The sequence below is a fragment of the Hirundo rustica genome, chromosome 5 (genome assembly GCF_015227805.2).
Source record: "Hirundo rustica isolate bHirRus1 chromosome 5, bHirRus1.pri.v3, whole genome shotgun sequence".
Lineage (NCBI taxonomy): Eukaryota > Metazoa > Chordata > Aves > Passeriformes > Hirundinidae > Hirundo > Hirundo rustica.
Genome location: NC_053454.1, coordinates 11,431,513 through 11,448,993, shown reverse-complemented (window position 1 = coordinate 11,448,993; position 17,481 = coordinate 11,431,513). Strand labels below are relative to the sequence as shown.

Sequence of the window (17,481 nt, the reverse complement as noted above, 5' to 3'; positions counted from 1 at the left end):
CTAGTAAAAAAATTATAAATACAGCAATTGTAAGATGAATTATAAGCAAAAAATACAATTTTCCATTGTTATTAATCAATCTACCTCTTTCCTGAGTGAAAACTGTTTTGTTAGCGGGTAAGGTTATAATGTATTAGTTTTCTTCTCCTTTATCCACATCTGGACTTTAAATACTCCTTAGAAGTTTTAAGTATGCTTATATTTTGCAAAATATAGAAAAAATAGAAACATCTCTGTGAGGTTAAGCATTCAGTTTCAAGGGTATTTCGAAGTTAAAATTAATTAATGTCTGGTAAGTGGTCTGAAATCCTCAGAGGGAAGAATCTGTATGGGCCAAATTCTGTTCTACTTTATGCAGCTCACACTGAGAGTGGCCCAAATATATTCTGGTACAGAAGATACCAATGAATCATAATAAGTTATTATTATACTACAAAACCAGTTTGCACATTTTACAGGGCAAACTATAAATTTGCTAACTGCAAACGCCGTAAATCCACAGTGGGATTTGAAAGCCTTGGTGATTTCCTTCTGCCTCCATTAATTAAGATGCCACAATCAAAGCTTAGCTGATAACTTGTTGATAACATGAACTGGAAAGGAACCAAGATCACCTCTGAGAAAGGTGACCTGTGCAGAAACAACTTCAGACAAAAGTCCTCCTTAGAACGACAGGAACAGATTTGGGCAGGTGCAGACCTGCCAAGTCTCACGTATTGAGAGTCAGATTGAGACCGACTCTCCTCTCATGTTCCTGAACAGCAGGAGGCTCCTCCCAGCACATTCAGTGGCCACTGTCCACCTGAACACGTGGAAAGAATGCTGCTTCACAGTTCTCATTTTTCTGCAGAAAAACATGCATTAGATCCTAAATTACCAGAGGACAAAATATAAAAAATTGCATTAAAATAGCAGGCTTGGAATTTAGTAAACAAAAAACAGTATTCAAGATATTTCTACAATCTGTCCAATTTGAGCATGTGTGACAGGTGGTGCCTTCAAGTTAGGAAACTTATTATTATCCTTTTTTATAGGCATGGAATTGATATACATTGTCAAAGGCTTCTTCCAGGTAATCTGTGAGACAGTGAATAATTCAATGTGGGCTGTCTGTACCCCGAAGTTAAAACCATCTTTATGAATATGCCAGGAGGTGAATCTTGAGACTTCAACCCTGCTGTGCCAGGAAGCTAGGAATCCTCCTTGGCACATGCAAATGTTTTGCAATTCAAAGCCAAAATCCAAAGCTTGTGCCAGTGGAACCATTTCGGTTTTCCTCACCATTTAGAGGTGTGCTGAGATGCTCCAAAATTAAGGGGGAGAAAGAGAAGCCAAAGTATTTTTCCAGGTCCTAGACTTGCTCACTGTTGGTTGAAACTGGATTAACTACAGCAGCACTAGGACTTATTATTTCTTCCTTTCTCCCCTCTCATGATACTATGAACCAGAAAACTCACGTAATGGTCTATTATCTGTAACTGTAAAAGCTGAAAAATCTGAGGACTTGGCTGTATTCCTCTGTGTTTCTAAAAACAAACTTAAAAATGAAAAGGTAGAGGTTTACTTTCAATAATCTTTTGGATCACATGCTCGGAAGTAGCTGTTCTTAGTTATCTGAAGAAGGGGTATTTTGACCAAGGGAGAAGAGTAGAAATAAACTCCCAAACTTCATAAGGTGATTAATCATTAAATTAGCATAAATCAGCTGTCTGTAACAGGTATGTTTCATTTCTAATAAGTAACAGTGCCCCCAAAAAGTCAAAGGCAACTTTAAGTAAAACAAACAACAAGATACTAAAAAATTACCATCTACTTTGAATTAATGTAAACATTATTTAATGCTGTATATTTTAATACAAAGCAATCACTTTGTGATCATGTCAGTTCCCTATTTTAGAGATTACCCTATTTTTTATCAGCAACTTCCAATTACAGTCAAACTTACAGAACAAAAGAAGTTCTTTTCTGATTACCATTGGATCTAAAATTTTAACCCGGGTATTTTGTCTCAGGCATCATCTACAATAATAACGTTTATGGGTATCTAAATTCTGCCTAAATGACACCTGTGCATGTTAGGTTACATTCAGATTTTCCCCCGTATTTCATATCTGAATATGCCCTCTTGGTAATAATACTGCCTTCTTTCATCAAAAGGCCTTAGCCATGTTAGAAATATGAGTCAGTATCAATATCCCAGAATTGTTCCTCCTGTCTTTTCAAGATCTGTGTACCTTTTTAAAACTTAAATAAACTATACTGATGAGAAGGAATAAAAAGAAAAATAAATTAATCTCTCTCACCTACCTTAATTTACACATCTACAAATAATAAAAGTTATGACAAATACAGCAGAAAAAATTCTAGCTTTCCCATGAAAACCAAGCTTCTGAGCAAGGGGATGCCTTTTTCATAAGATCTGTTTGAGATTAGCACTGCATACTACTAAAAAATTGGACAGCTCTTTAAATGTCTATGAATAATCAATCGGAAAAATTTCATGATTCCATGAACAAAATATACAAACAACAGATATCAGAGGCAGTATGACAGTTTTGGGAAACTCTGAAAGAGGAAATTATTAAAACAGTAGGTTAAAATGAGCAAATATATACCATCAACACTAAAACACATAGAGCAAATACTGCAAATACTGATATGTCCTGCATATTCTCAGCAATCTCACCATTTGTTGATAGTAGTGAGTGAGCTGCATTTTGCTGTGGTAACCACTTGATCTTGTTTATTTTTTCTTCTATCTCCAAGCTCTTCAAATAATCAAATTCAGGTTCATGGCTCTGGAAAGTGCTGTAAACATTGTACTCCCCCTGATTGTAAGGCTCATTTTTACTCTATGGAGAATAAGAACAACAGAAACATTGTTTGTGACAGCAATACATCTTCATGTCTTAGGAAAGGTGTATAAGCAGCCTTATAAATATAAAAATATTGATAATTTAATTTCTCATTTAAAACATGTTATTGACAGATTTGTTTCAGCAAGAATAAAATTTCCTGTGAGTATTGAAACACTTTAATATTAGAATTTTTAAAGAAATGTCAGCTATTCAGGAAAGACTTCTAAAAAATACACTGCAAATGGATGGAATTTACAAGTGGGACATAAAGGTAAGTGAAGGTATTGTTTTAAGTGGAATAGGGTTCTGTCATCAGACAAAAGCTATTAAAACAAGGCAGAAGAAAAAAAAAAAAACAACAACTCACCTTTTTTTCTTATATAGGAATTTTGGAGCTTTTGAAGTATTTTTATTTGGGACAGCGAACTTATGAATAAAAAATCCTTACCCTTTTTGCCCTCTCCTCTAAACAGGTGACACTGGTTTACTGAATCTTGAGATTATAAACAAGTTTGTTAATTCAATTCAAATAAAGTATTAAAAATTAAGCCAGGTTTTATCAAGCTATTAAGGATTGCACTGATAACCCACATACCTCAGGTTCCCTTTGGAATATAACAACTCGACCCCCTTTGTCACCAGTAGCCAGCAGTTCTCCAGTGTGGTTGAACTCAACTGTAGAAATAATATCAGCTGGAGGAAGAAAGAGAAAAAAGGCAGATTTTAGATTGCTGCTACAACACAAAGTCACTAGAAATATCAGGCACTCCACAAAAAGTAAAACAAATGAGGGGTTTGAAGGAGTACACTAATGCAAACAGGCTGCATGCCATTACACTCTAATGAAACAAGTGCAAACACTAAAGAGGCAAATTTGTGTTTCCAGCACATCTGCAGTTTGGAGGAGGAGAAGCTCTCTGGAGAGGTTATGCTTCAAGAATAGCCATCTTGGGTGGCTATAAAGCTTTTTTCCAGTACTGGCAAAGAACAAAACTGGTCTCCTGCTATATGCTCTAGCAAGGACCAATGTGAACACCAGTTCTCTTGCATTTATTATTTATTCTATGACCTTTCTAGTGATTTTAACACTACCCTCTAGCACTAGATTTCTCAAATATGTATTTGAGCCAAGAGTGCAAAAAAGTATGTGCAGCCTGTCCTACCACTGAGGAATGAAGGCAAAACCAGAACTGTTCACTGTGCAGGGCTGGCAAGAGCCCATTCTAATCACTGTTTGCAGAAAATCGTTTCAGCACTGTAAAAATGTGTCATCAGAAAACAAAAAGAAACTCAGTCTCTCTTTTTCTGATTTTCAACAACCGCCTCTCCCTAAGCAAATTCATCAGTTTAAACAAGAAACCTCATTAAAACCTGAGGCCAGTCTTGAGCACAAATTACTACACATCAGGATGAGAGGGAGAAGGAGGCTCTAGAAGCTAAAGAACTGGTTCTTCTGTTTGAATGATAGTACATGCTAGAATCATAATCTGCAGTTAATCCTACACTATTAGCATAATTTGAATTAAAATGCCTAGTGCAATAGTAAATTAAGAGACCATCATATATACAATCACAGGCAAATGCAGGGTATTACTCAGAGACTGCATGTATGAATCCTCTATAATGATGAGTATTCACTCATCAGAAACATGGGCCAGATTTTAGAAGCGTCAGTAGTTACGAGCTCCCCTTTAGGCATAAAAAGCTGCAGTTTCCAAACACGTTCATCATCCATCAGTTTATAGTGAGAACAATGAAGTGACAGTGGGCTAAGCTCTTTTGAAAACCTAGATCCAAATGAGTTCACAGAAATTCAAAGGAATTGAAATAACAAGTGGATGTACCATTTACTTGATACATTTTATGAATTGAAAACATCTGTTCCTATTATTCTTTTAATAAACTAGCAGTTTGGTGTTAGAAAGCTTCTGTTGCCAGTAGCTCTCATCAGCAACACAGCCATCCAAAAGCCAGATTCTTACTCAAACATTATAAACTATTTACCATCTAAAACAGGAAAACTTTGCTCCAATCAGAGTTAAGAAAAATAACTTTTCATTTTTTAAACAAATCTTCACCATCAAATTCTTCTAAGTCAAACCAACATTTCTCCATTTTTTTCCTCCACTACTCCATATATAAAGGAGGAAAGGGGAATCATAAATGGATGTGTAGACTTTGAGAAAAATAGCACATGAAGACTTAAGAGTATTTTGGGTCTGAACCCAAAGCTTCTCAAAAGTAATGGCATTTGATTCTTATGTGGACTTCCACAGACTACGTATTTCATAGGTAATAACTACAAAAGCCTGAGAATGACCAAAGTATAGGAAAAGGACAGAGATTTTGGTTATGTTTCATAATGCTCTGGGGTTTGCAATAGGTTGAGTTTGATGTCAAAAATATTTTTTTCCCCAAAATCTAGAAATCTAATCAATTTTATGGCACGTAAAATTCATTCAGACTACTTTCAATGGAAGAACACTTCTTGGCTAGTTTTTCCTTACCCTGCAGAATTCATACCGAGAGTAGGTGTGGTCACCTGCTTATAAAATGATAGCTGCATGATTTTACTCATTCAAAGCTGTATCTCACCCCAATCACACAGGCACGACTGCAGAAGCCTCACATTGAAACTTCTTCTAAACTGCGCCTTAAGTGTGCTATGAGCAAGAAGGGCAAATGCAGAGGGAGAAACACAGTATTAAAATCTGTGTATGTGTGTGTATGAGCCACGTACACGAGAATTGCTCAACAGGTCACAAATGAATAAGACAAAGTGACTGCAAAAGGAATGAATGGCATTTGGATATATATGTGTGAATACACCTGCTATTGGCCTGGAATAATTCCACAACACCACAAAATATTCTTCTCTACGGTGACAGTCATAAAACATATTGCACTTTACAGAGCGCATCTGTCATTGCTCAGTAAAGTCCACAGCAGTATTTGCACAGCATTCAATAATAACTGAACTAGGATTGTAATAAAACAGCTCTGCATTTTCCTATTGCATTTGTCATTAAAATAACATGCACAGTTAAATGATTATTGTTCAAAGAAAAAGACTGTGGACAGTGTGCAACAATATTGTTCTGAGACAAAATTCTCACCCCCTCCCAAGGTGTTTCTTTCAGATACGTCTCTCCTTTTTATTAGAAAAACTAATCCTGACTTGGAAACTACCTATCATTTTTAAATTAACTTGTTCTGAGAAAGAGAAGATCCAATATTATGACCTTATTGGCTATGTAGCTTGTTGGTAAAAATTATCCTTGAATTGGAAAATCAGTTTTATTGATCCTGTAAATAACAGCTGAAAACAACAGCTATCTGTCCCCTGTGCAGACAGCACCACCCCACCATCCCCTCAAACATATCCAGCAAATCTGTTCAGCAGGTGAACATCAGTCATGCTGTCTCCTTACAAAGGGTTAGCCAGGCTGGCTCTTCCTAAAACAGAGGAGGGAAGGACAGAATCAATCAACAAAGCTCTTCATACTCTTCTGCAGGACATTTCCCCATGTATTTATTAATGCTGTAGCAACATCAGCCACTACTGTCCCAATCCTACAGATTCTCCCACTGCAGAGTGCCCCCCTGAGTGCACAGAGCAATTAATTCCCAGATTTCAGCCTCTCCAGGATATATAAATGCACCACAATAGAAAAGCTGATGAATTTGCATGTACAGTAAGCCCTTGGCAAGGGATGGCAGAGATGAAAGACTTCTTCCAGCCTTCTCCTCCACTACACCTTCCATATCTCTGCTGGCAGTGCCAAGCTTTGCACTGACAATTAGGATTATCAGAGACAGAGATAATTTACCTATTAAGAATAATTATGGGTAACCTCAATGCCAAATGCTTACAATCAAACTGTAAATCCCATCTTTTATAGAACATTAATCTTCCTACTCTAATTTTAAATTTTGCATTTTGTCTAGGCAGACATGTATATAAACTTAGATTTAAAAGTCAAGATATTCAATATTTTCCCTCAATATACAGATGCTGACTGAGAAAAGCAGACCCAAAACTTTCAAAAGAGGAAAATACTCCAGGGGCATAAACATCTGATTATCTGGTCCACATTCAGCCACTGCAAATTATCCTAGTATGTAACATGCATTACAGAATTGAATCCCAAGACCTACATTACATATTCACAGAAAGATACCACACTACTCTACACAGAAACATATCACACTACTTTACAGCTTAAACTGACAAGTTTTTCCTGATCCAGCCTGTGAAGTACTTAATTTACTGACTCCTTGTCACCCCTGCCCTTTCATACCTCACTAATTTCTCTGCAGATTCACAATTTACACTCCTTAAATGTTCTTAATGGCCATGCTGATAATGGCTGCTGCCTAGCTAGATATATTCAGGTTTTGTGAGATCTAGGTCCATCACTGTACATCTGGGCACATCAAGGTAAATCAAGCTGATTGTACTGTTCTTTCCACAATTTCACGAGTATTGTTCCAGCATGGATGCAGGCAAATGAACCCTCCAGCTGCCCTCCCTCAGGATGAGGGCAGGGATGAAACAAAGGTTGGTCTGTATTTCACACCATTACACACTTTTCTGTGTTCACCTTCTAATCTCTCACAGCTTTATTTAAAGGAATAAGCTATTAAAAACCATACAGTACATCAACAGCTCTGAATACCTCTACAATAAATTAGAAAAGCCTTATCTATATATTCAATCTTCCTATCATTCTGCAGCACTCAAGCGTGAGAGCTTGTGATTTTCCACCTCATATGCACTCAGTGAAGCTAAGTGTGAACATACTTACACATCCTCATACAGTCTTTTGGTCAGAAACTTCAAGGAATGCTAAGAAAAGCTCAACTGTAATTTTCATGTGTTATTTTTACTAAAAAAATTCTACCTTTCTGGAACCTTTAATCTGAAGACCGTGGGGTTTTTGTTGTTAATGTTGGTTGGGGTTTTTTGTTGGTTTGTTTTTGTTTGGTTTTTTTTTTTTTCTGGCAGGTTTTTGTTGTGGTTGTTTGTTTTGTGGGGTGTTTTTGTTTTTGTTTCTTCAGAAGATCAAGGAAGCAAAGAAAATTCTGTAATTATTTTGTCCAGCACACAAATGCAGCTTTTTGAACAGCACAGCAAGTTTCGAGGGCAATCATCATGCAACAGTACAGGGAAAAGAAGATCAGAGAATATAATCTTCAACTGAATTCCAGTGTAATCCTGATAGAGAATTAAAGGATTTGGAATGGGCCAGAACACTGGAATTAACATCAGTGCTCTTCTCCAAAAAAAGCTGTGAAATGCAACCGCCAGAACAGGTCACAACTTCTCATTAGTATCACACCCACCGCAGTCAGCACGGCAACACTGCCAGCCTGCGCTCACTGAATCAACATCTGGGGCAGGGCTCTGTGTGTGTGTTCCCAGTGGCTAGCAGGCAAGCTTGTAGTCTACGTTATTTCAACCAAGTTCTGACCTGGCCTAACCCCGGTTTGTGAAATCCAATAAGATCACAGCACAATCTGGCATGGCTGCAAGCAATGTTCAGTCATAGTGATACAGAAGTCCCCGAGGAGCATAATCTGGAAGAAACAACAAAGAAGCTTGCAACAAAGAGACCCATAAAACAAAAGGACAAATGGCAAATAAAAGAGGAGCAGTATTACAGTATCTCAAATGAAGGGAAGGCCAATACAAAGAGCTGTGCTGTCGGAATTTAGTCTAGACTAAAAAGAAACAAAAAGTAGGGAAAGAAAAAAATAGATGGAAAGAAAAAGCCTGCTACGTTCTTAAAAGCTGAAGTTTCAAAGGTTTCCTTGAACAGCTAGGAAATAAAGTATGCAAAACCTCAAATGTATGAAGGCCTTCTTTTCTGAAATAGCTGGCAGAGAGATCATTGACGAGCGAAAAATTTCCTGCTTGAAGTAGCAGTGTCTGTAAAGTGTGTTCACTGTGGGCCACAGCAGCATTATTCACCATCTTGGATCCAGGGATTGCAGGGTACCAGGACATCCTCAAAATTCAAGCAAGCACAATGCAAACTCTCCCATTTCACACCATCCACCTTGAGGGCGTCAGATACTTAACACCCATAACCAACACTCCAGAAAGCCAATTCCACTCTTGGGCAGACAAGACAGAGCATCATAGAATCACTATCACCAGGGCTCGAAGAGACTTTTAAGATCATCAAGTCTAACCATCAACCCAGCACTACCATTGTAACCCCTAAAACACATCACAAGATACAGGATCAGTTCCTTGACCGACACACAAACTGCCTGATCGCCTCTCCAAGGCATCAAAACAACAGGTTATGAGCACAAGCTGGATGGCCAGATGAGGAAAATAAGAAAAAGGAGAGCACAAGGATGCATGAGATGGCAAGAGAAGGAGAGAGCGTGCAAATGTTAAAAAGAGTATGAGGAAGGGTGCAAAAGAGTGCACCTGAGAAACTACACACACATATGAGAGCTTAAGAAAGCATGAAAGTGTACAAGGAAATGCTACAACAGAAAGGAAATCACTTGAAAAGAAGGATCTATCTGCTCCTTCGCCCCTAGGATTATTTGTCATCCTGGCAAATCTTTAATTTCACTTTTTTTTCATCTTTATTATGGCTTTAAAGTCTGATGAGTTTGTGCTGAAAAGTGGCAAATGTTTGTTCCATGTTAGATGCAAAACACAACAGGAAGCTGATTTTGGCCAAGGCAAACTTTGAACACAGATGCTGCTAACAGTGGAAAACCTTCAGGGATCACTGAAACAAGGTGATCAATTCAAATCCAGAGATGGGTGTCCACTGCACTTCAGGTAGTTATTTTGTTAACTGCCACCTTGCCTAGCTTCTTTGCTAATACAGGCAAACACATCAAAGGCAAAAGCCAAACAGCCTCATTTAATCTTGTATTATAAGAACAAGGTTTCTCAGGCTAAATATCACCTTTTTTCCAGAGTACAATCTCTTCCTGACACGAAATCCAAAACCACACAGTTGAATGCTGAACAGGTCTTGAAAGGCTCCTTGAAACATGACCACTTCAGCTAAGGATGACAGTAAATAAAAGTTTAAAAAGCCCCAAAGAATGGAAGCAACAAACTTTTCTTACTTCAAATCCTGGCAAGCACTGTTCTAATATTTCACTTTTCTTCATCTTTAATCTCCAACTTTTGGATTTTAGAAATGCTACACATGAACACCTTGGTGGCCTGCACCAGGCTTAGGTGACCATGAGAGCATTATGAGACTGCTGAGTTCCACAAGTCCATGCATCCCTATCCTCAGGGACCACGGAAAACACCTCCCCATGCAGAATATCTGAACGTATGTTCAATGTTCACTCAAAGAGAAAATTCACTTGAAAGAGAATGTAAAAAAAACAAACCCAAAGTCTTTAGCTCCTCTACAAGTGCTTATGAACACTTTTTAGCCTGGAGATTTAATAGAGTTGGGTTATTCCTCCACTATTTTTGTATGTGTTTATTTTAAGAGACTGGAATTTTTTTTTTCAACAGCTTTTCAATCACATGCTAATTTCTAGCTGTATTTCTCAAATTAGAAAAATCAAGTATTAGAGCACAGTCAATGTAGAAAAGAACTGCTTACAGGACAAATATGTAAAATAGATTATCTGGGTTCAGTGTTTTGTGCTAAAACAACACTTTATGCTGACTACAAGTCACTGAGATTCAGTGTTTTGTAAACTGACCCTCCCACATATGTATTCCTCATTCAAAAGCTCAAAGCCCTTATTTCAGAGGTTCTGGCACCCATCTCCCACCTGTAGAGTAAAGGCCACCAGGAAAAGAGGCCCAAGAGACTTGACCTTCTGCCCACTGAGGTAAATGCAAAGTTTTCCACCACTTACGCAGTAAATAAGGTCAAGGAACATTTGTCAGATGTAGCATAGCTGAAAATTGGGACACATTTCTCAAAAATTTGGCTACCGTTTTCATGCACTTCATTGTCTTCATGTTCAAGGTGACCCGCTTAGACCAGCAAGGTTGCAAAGGCAGAATGACTAATTAACATTTTTAATATTATCCTTGCTGAAGTCACCAGGTGCACCACTTTGTGCCTTCTTAATCTGAAGCACACAGTGGACTGATATAAAGCTTCCCACGATTCCTTTTAATAATAGCTATTCAGGCCCCCCCAGCAGCGGCAGGCGTTGCACCGCTGCAGCCCCTCTGAGCACTAACAGGCAATGCAGGGGTGCTCCAGCAGGCACCTCGGCCCCTGGGGATGGCCAAACAGGGGAACACTGATCCCTCCATCCTGCTCAGCCTGAACAAGACGGAAAAAAAAGGCTAGAAAGCTTTTCTCAGTAAATCGAAGCCATTTGGTAACTCTGCTTGCGTCTATTCTTACAAGCAAAGCTTAAAATTCAGAAAACACTGCAGATCAATATCTATTTTAGCATAAAGATATGCACAGAAAGCTTCTAAATTTCACATTCCCTCAAATCTTCTTCACAGCTTACACTGTGTAACACATGCTAGTCATTTACTCTTCTGAGATTTCCGGGGGGCGGGGGGGAAGGAAAAACAAAATCGCAGCCAGATCTTTCTTTCTTTCTTTGCCGACAGATGAGACCCTCATCTAAGCAAAGGACTCAGTAACAGGCTTGAAACACTCTGCTTGATAAACATGCGCATATTTAGAAAATGTGCCAGTCCACTCCTCTCACCAACCCACGCTGAAGGACAAAAGAGAAAGCATTGCCACGGGCATCACATCACGCATTTGCAATGTCCAGAGAGGGGTTCAAACTGGTACCCAGAGAAGGAAGCCTGCCTGAGCTGGGGGCTGCTGCTCAGCTCCATGTTACTTCCCACCGAGGAGCTGCACAGCCTGGCTGCCAGCTACAGACAGATTAGAAATGGTGCTGCCAAAGTGTTAAAAATGCTAGGCAACCGGGTTTATGGAGAGCACAGAAAGACCTTGAACCTCGCCCCTCATTTCGGAGCAAATGCAAGCCAAATACGGAAAGCGCACAAATTACTAATATACACTAATTTTACTTTTATTGTCAGAAATGATTATGCTTGTGCATAATAATTGCAATGATCTACAACAAGAAAACATCAAGTTTTGTTAAAAGCCTATTCTAAAACAAGGACAAAAAAAAAATCCCACCCATAGCTAGACTTTTGAAGGAGAATAATTAATTTTAAATATATCAAAGACTAATGAAAAATCATCCAAAATTTAAAAAGTAATTCTCAATAACCAGATTCAATATGAATGTTATTTCCATATATTACATACAATCTTCAATAGAATTTCACTGCCAACTGGCTCTGAACTTGTCTTCCCTCCCCTCCTTAACTGAGCAATTAAATTCCAGAAGGAAAGCTCTCAGCAATTCTGTCACAGCAATTCTCATGTTCAAAGCACTTTCTGGGCATTAAACTCCACAGCAACCCAAGGAAGTTAGCAAAGAAATGTCAGCATTCCCATTTTACACAAAAGAAAAAAATGAAACAGATCCTCCAGTTTTTATCCAAGATCAGAGAACCAGTTTTGATTATACACATACTAAGGGACAGATAATCCATGCTGTGGCTTAGCAAAACCTTTCTATTTAATAAAACCCTTAATCACTTGTCTAGAGACTTAAATGTTCCTATATTCAGCTCAAATGAGTATGCATGCTGTTAAATGAATATACTGATGGAGTCCCAACAAACAAAGCCTCCCAACAGCATGTATCCAGGGTGAAAAAGCCCTGTGAGCAAGCTTTTGGGTGAAGTGAGGGGCATATAATCTTAAAAACCATGAAAGGCTGGAGCTAGAAGCTGGACTAGAGCCAGAGTCTTTAAGCACAGAGTGATGACAAGGGAGGCAGAGACATAACAGCCCTATCTGCTAGCAAATGAAGAGTTCCAGGATGTTCCTGGGTTTTGCAGTGCTATGATTCACACTGTTAAACTGATAGCAAGAGAACCTTGGGAGGCTTTTGGCTGTAATAAATTGCTCTCCCCCAAACACCAGCGTGGCATGGCTCAGAGGCCACAAGGCAGGGCCACTTCCCAACAGGCAGCACACACACGGCCACCATGGTTTGGAAGCTGCAGAATGTCACCCTCAGGGGCGTGGGCCTCTCTGTGCCAGCTGGTCCCAGGGCTCCCAGACATCCAGTTTGCCCAGGCAGATGTACTTGGTGAGTGCAGCTCTTAGGGATCAGTGTGGCACAATAACACACAGTAACACCCACACTCTGTGCTAGATTATGTTATATTAAGATTTCCTACTGCATCTGGCAGAGGCTGGGGTTTCTCAGCATACAGGGGGCTCTGGAGCCTGTAGAATTGGCACAAGGAAAACAAACTGTGTTTGCTTTTCTCAGTCGTAACCCAAGAAGGTGGATAGCAATGTTTAAATCTTCTCATCAGAGATTCTGACTACAGCATCCAAATAAACTACATTCAAATGCCATGAGCAACAGACAGCCCCAACACACACATCACTAGACATCTCCTCTGTGATTCCCAGCAGTGGACCAGCAAGCTAAGGTCACACACAGGGCTTGCTGCCTGTCATGGGAGCTCCATGCCAAGCCATGTAGACACTCAGCTAACATTAGCATCTGTTTGCTTGGCAGGCTCCAAAGGCAATTCAGCTGACAACTCTGAATTTGCCTCTGGGTCTGTCACAAGATCATATAACTCTGGGACTTCTGGGAATGCTTAATGCTTCTTTGATGAAGATCATACATACCATAATATATTAGCTCCATTCTAAGCATCCCTTGAAATCAGTGTTTGTGACCTCTCAGAGTTATTCAGGTTGTATGGCTGGTTGAAGTGTGCAAACTGAAGCCAAGTTCAAAGATCATGTAAGTAGCTCTTGTTTGCATCAAGATCTCCTCAGTAAGTTTACATGATAATCCCAAGGAAATAAAAATCAGATTTCTAGGTGTTCATATGGATTGTTGTTACTGACAGAACACCAAAGTCTGCCTCCAAGCTTGTCTAAAAGGAACAGGATAACTGTATCAGCTTTACTATCACTCTACTGCTTTAAGGTTTGATATTCATGTGAAAATGATAGTAAAAAAGCCTTACACAACTTTACATTGATCTAAAAGTTCATTTTGTAAGATTCAGTTCATAAAAGGCCAAAGTCTTTACCTTTTCCCTATCTACATATATATATATATGTATGTATCAAACTGAATAAATGTGAGGAAAGATGGGAATGCTCATGTGCCTAAAATTAAAAGCATGCTAAATCACCCTATTATGTCAGGAAATAGATGAACTCTTGGCCCTGAAACATTGAATTCCAGGCACCTTCAGTGTGAAAACCAAATGTTAAATTTGCCCTCAAGTTTAAATGCATTGTATTTCTATAATTACTCATTAAAAAAAAATTACTTAAAGAGCAGAAGACACTAAAAATCAATGCACCTTTCCCCAGTCTGTGTCTGATAAAGAAACTTCAAACACTGTGAACAGCCTCAGGAAATAAACATTCCTGTTTTGGGATATTCCCAATGGACATCAATTACGTAACAGGACTAGAGCAGCAAATATTACAGATGCTATGGATAATGTCTAAAACAGGAACGACTTGCTGGTCAGGCAGTTTCTGGTTGTTTGGGTTTTTTTTAACTTCTGAATGTAGCAGCATGCGGGGAACCCAGTCACTATGTAAAATAGCCCTAAAAGCTCTTTCCAGTCTAATAATGCAGTATTGCAAGTGGGAAATCAGACCATTCCCACTGTGTTTACAGCTATGGAACAGAGACTTCGAAGCTTCAAACCTGTTTTACCACTCAGCAAAATCAGTCCTTCATTAAAAGGTTAAATGCAAAATTTATTTTTTCACCTTATTGCTAAAACTGAAAAGTCAAAACCAAAATCATCTGGAAAAACAAACATCACTAATCAGATTTCTGTCTCCTGTACAAACACAGGCGTAGAGGAATTTCCTTAGGAGGCTCCCCAAATCAGGGGAGCTTCAAAGCAAATGGCGGTGGCTCACAAATCTGCAGGCTCCTTCCCCAAGGCCATGCCTTCTGAAGCCATATTGCTTGAGAACTGCTAATTTGCAGCTCACACAGGTAACATTTACACACCTAAGCCCTTGACAGAAGTGCAAGGCTTCCAAACTCCCTCAATATCCTTGAAGCTGAGCCTTGCAATCATCGTTGGTTGTTAAAACGCAGTCCCCAGTAATTATTGCTGTGCTCTCAAGGCAGAGCAGCCTTTGCTGCAATACAGCAGTTCTGAGACACGAGGCCAACTGAAGCCTCAAGTCTATTTTAATCCCACTATAATTATAAATTATGGATATGTAGTCGAGGTGCTTCTGAATTTTTGTTTGCATGAGGAACACTGCAGAGGAATATCTGAGCTTGAACTGTCTGAACAGGCACCAGAGCCATTGTAACAACGGCACGACGCTGTGCCCGAGACATCACTGCCATCAGGACTCACCGCCCTGTTCAGAGCTAACAACAAAACAGACCTTTTCACCATCCTCCATTAAGCAATGTTGACACATCCATTAAATACAGAATGAAGAGAACAGGTGTTGACAGGTTTCTCCAAGGCAAAACACAGGAGAAACACACTGGTTAGTTGTTCAAAGGACCGTGATAAGGGAAAAGTACTATTATCCAAGTCAGAACCACAGAGCAGATGCTGGAAAATTTGCCAAAGACTGGTTGAGTGGAGACAGGCATTGTCTACCCGTGCCTGCACCAGCGTGGAGCTGCCACCAGGCTTCACGCTGCAGCAGACAGCTGCAGACCCTTGGCACCATTTCCTAACCCCGGAAGGAGTTGGCTCTCTACAACGTTTTTATTTTACTTTGCTGTCCCTTTGTGATGCAATATTTATAAGTAACGAAAACTCCTCTTTGTACTTCCTTACATCACTGTACTTTTCTAGGAATATCACCTCCAATCAAATCCCTCATTTTTTTAGTTTAATAACCTCCTATGCACTTGCATAATTAGCAACTAATCCTTTGGAGAAAGAGGTTTGCCTCTACACATGCTCTGCACTAACGGGAGAGTCCACTGTAAAGCAGTACCATATTGAGTAGATTGTAGGGATTAAGTACATTTTCCACAAACAATAAGAAGGATTTCTGTAATCAGCCTTGCAGGGGGATCTAGATAGATTGGAGCATTGTGCTATGATGAATGGGATGGAATTCCTAAAGTCAAAATGTCAGGTCTCCGAATGCATCCAGGGGAGGGTAACAAAGCTGGTGAAAGGGCTGGAAGGAATATCCTGTGGAGTGACTGAGGACTCCTCTAGTTTGGAGAAAAGGAGGCTGAAGGGTGACCTCGTTGCTGTCTGCAGCTTCCTGAGAAGTGGAGTGGGAAGTGCTGATCTCTTCTCCCTGGCATCCTGTGATAGGCCATATGGAAATGGATCAAAGATGCATCTGGGCAGGCTCAGACTGGACAACAGGTAAAACTTCTTGACTGAGAGGGTGTGCAGATATCAGAACAAGCTTCCCAGAGAGGTGGTAGATGCCCCAAGCCTGTCAGCGTTTAAGAGGCAATGCCCTTAACAACACTGTCAAAGGCGTGACTACATGGTCATTGTGGATCCCTTCCAACTTAAGGAGTGTACGCTGTTTTAATTATTTCACAAATTATACTACAAATTACTGTATGTTAGCTGTTCATGAGAGTGCTCTTGAACCTCCTCAGTCTTCAATCAAAGTGTGAACTTACGTGATGAGAGTGAACTTCAACTGAAATCAGTAGGAAATTGCTCAAATAATGCATCACACCAAATTCTGAATGTGTTTCCTGAATATTCAGAAACTGTGTTCACTGCATGAAAGGGAAAAATATAAATTTTACCTTAAAAGGCCCTGCCTCAGAGTCTTATGAAGGGAACTAGCTATTATTTCATTCTTCCATGCTTAGAATGGAGGCCTGAAGAAAGCAGCCAAGGCCTGAAAATTCTATACATCTCTTTTTAAGTCCTATGAACTGCTAGATTACTTAAGGCAAAAAAAACTTACAGAAAAACATGAGGAAATGTTTTTCTGACATTTTTTGACAAATGAGGGACACTACTTGAGGCTAAAGTAACACACCAGAGGGAAGTACTTACCAGAGTTTTAAAACCGCAATCCAACACTCCCTAAAAGAACTGCAGAATCTGACCTGTACCCAGGTACACTCACACAGGGAAGCTGAAACAGGGAGGAAAGCTGCCCTTTCCAGTAATTTTGCACATAATTTTGAGCTCCTTTCAATAAAAGAGACCCCTTTATCTGCCCATTTCCATCACACTGCTGATTGTATATACCCTAGGAAACTGTCTGCAATAAACACCCAACCATCAAGCAGTCACTAAAATATTCCATTTTCAGAAACTAGACAGATGACAATCATTATCAAAGGCCCTATTATGAGAAAAGAAATTCATTGTTGCACTAATGTTTCTCCCGATGATGTGAGATGAAGAGTCTTTCAAAAGCTGTCAGAGTAGTAGCTGGACTGCTGAAGCTAAAAGCATATTGATAGCTTCAGAAAGTCAGAATCAAACCATACAATAATCTATTTCCTTTCTTGGTAAAGGAAAGGAGGACGCTATGAACCACACAGAAAAATTTCCAACTCTGGATTTTTTTTTTTTCTCAGT

General features: G+C 39.4%; 1 protein-coding gene across 8 annotated transcripts in view; it reads right to left on the bottom strand.

Annotated features, from left to right (window-relative positions):
• Positions 1–17,481, bottom strand: part of PPP2R2C (protein phosphatase 2 regulatory subunit Bgamma) — a 204,495-nt gene that overhangs the window by 53,308 nt on the left and 133,706 nt on the right. For all 8 annotated transcript variants that reach the window (XM_040063879.2, XM_040063881.1, XM_040063880.2 and 5 more), the window contains 2 exons: positions 3,454–3,551; positions 2,687–2,852 (listed from right to left, as the gene is read on the bottom strand). In XM_040063879.2, the coding sequence (XP_039919813.1) occupies positions 2,687–2,852; positions 3,454–3,551 (264 nt within the window). The remainder of the gene's footprint in view (positions 1–2,686; positions 2,853–3,453; positions 3,552–17,481) is intronic.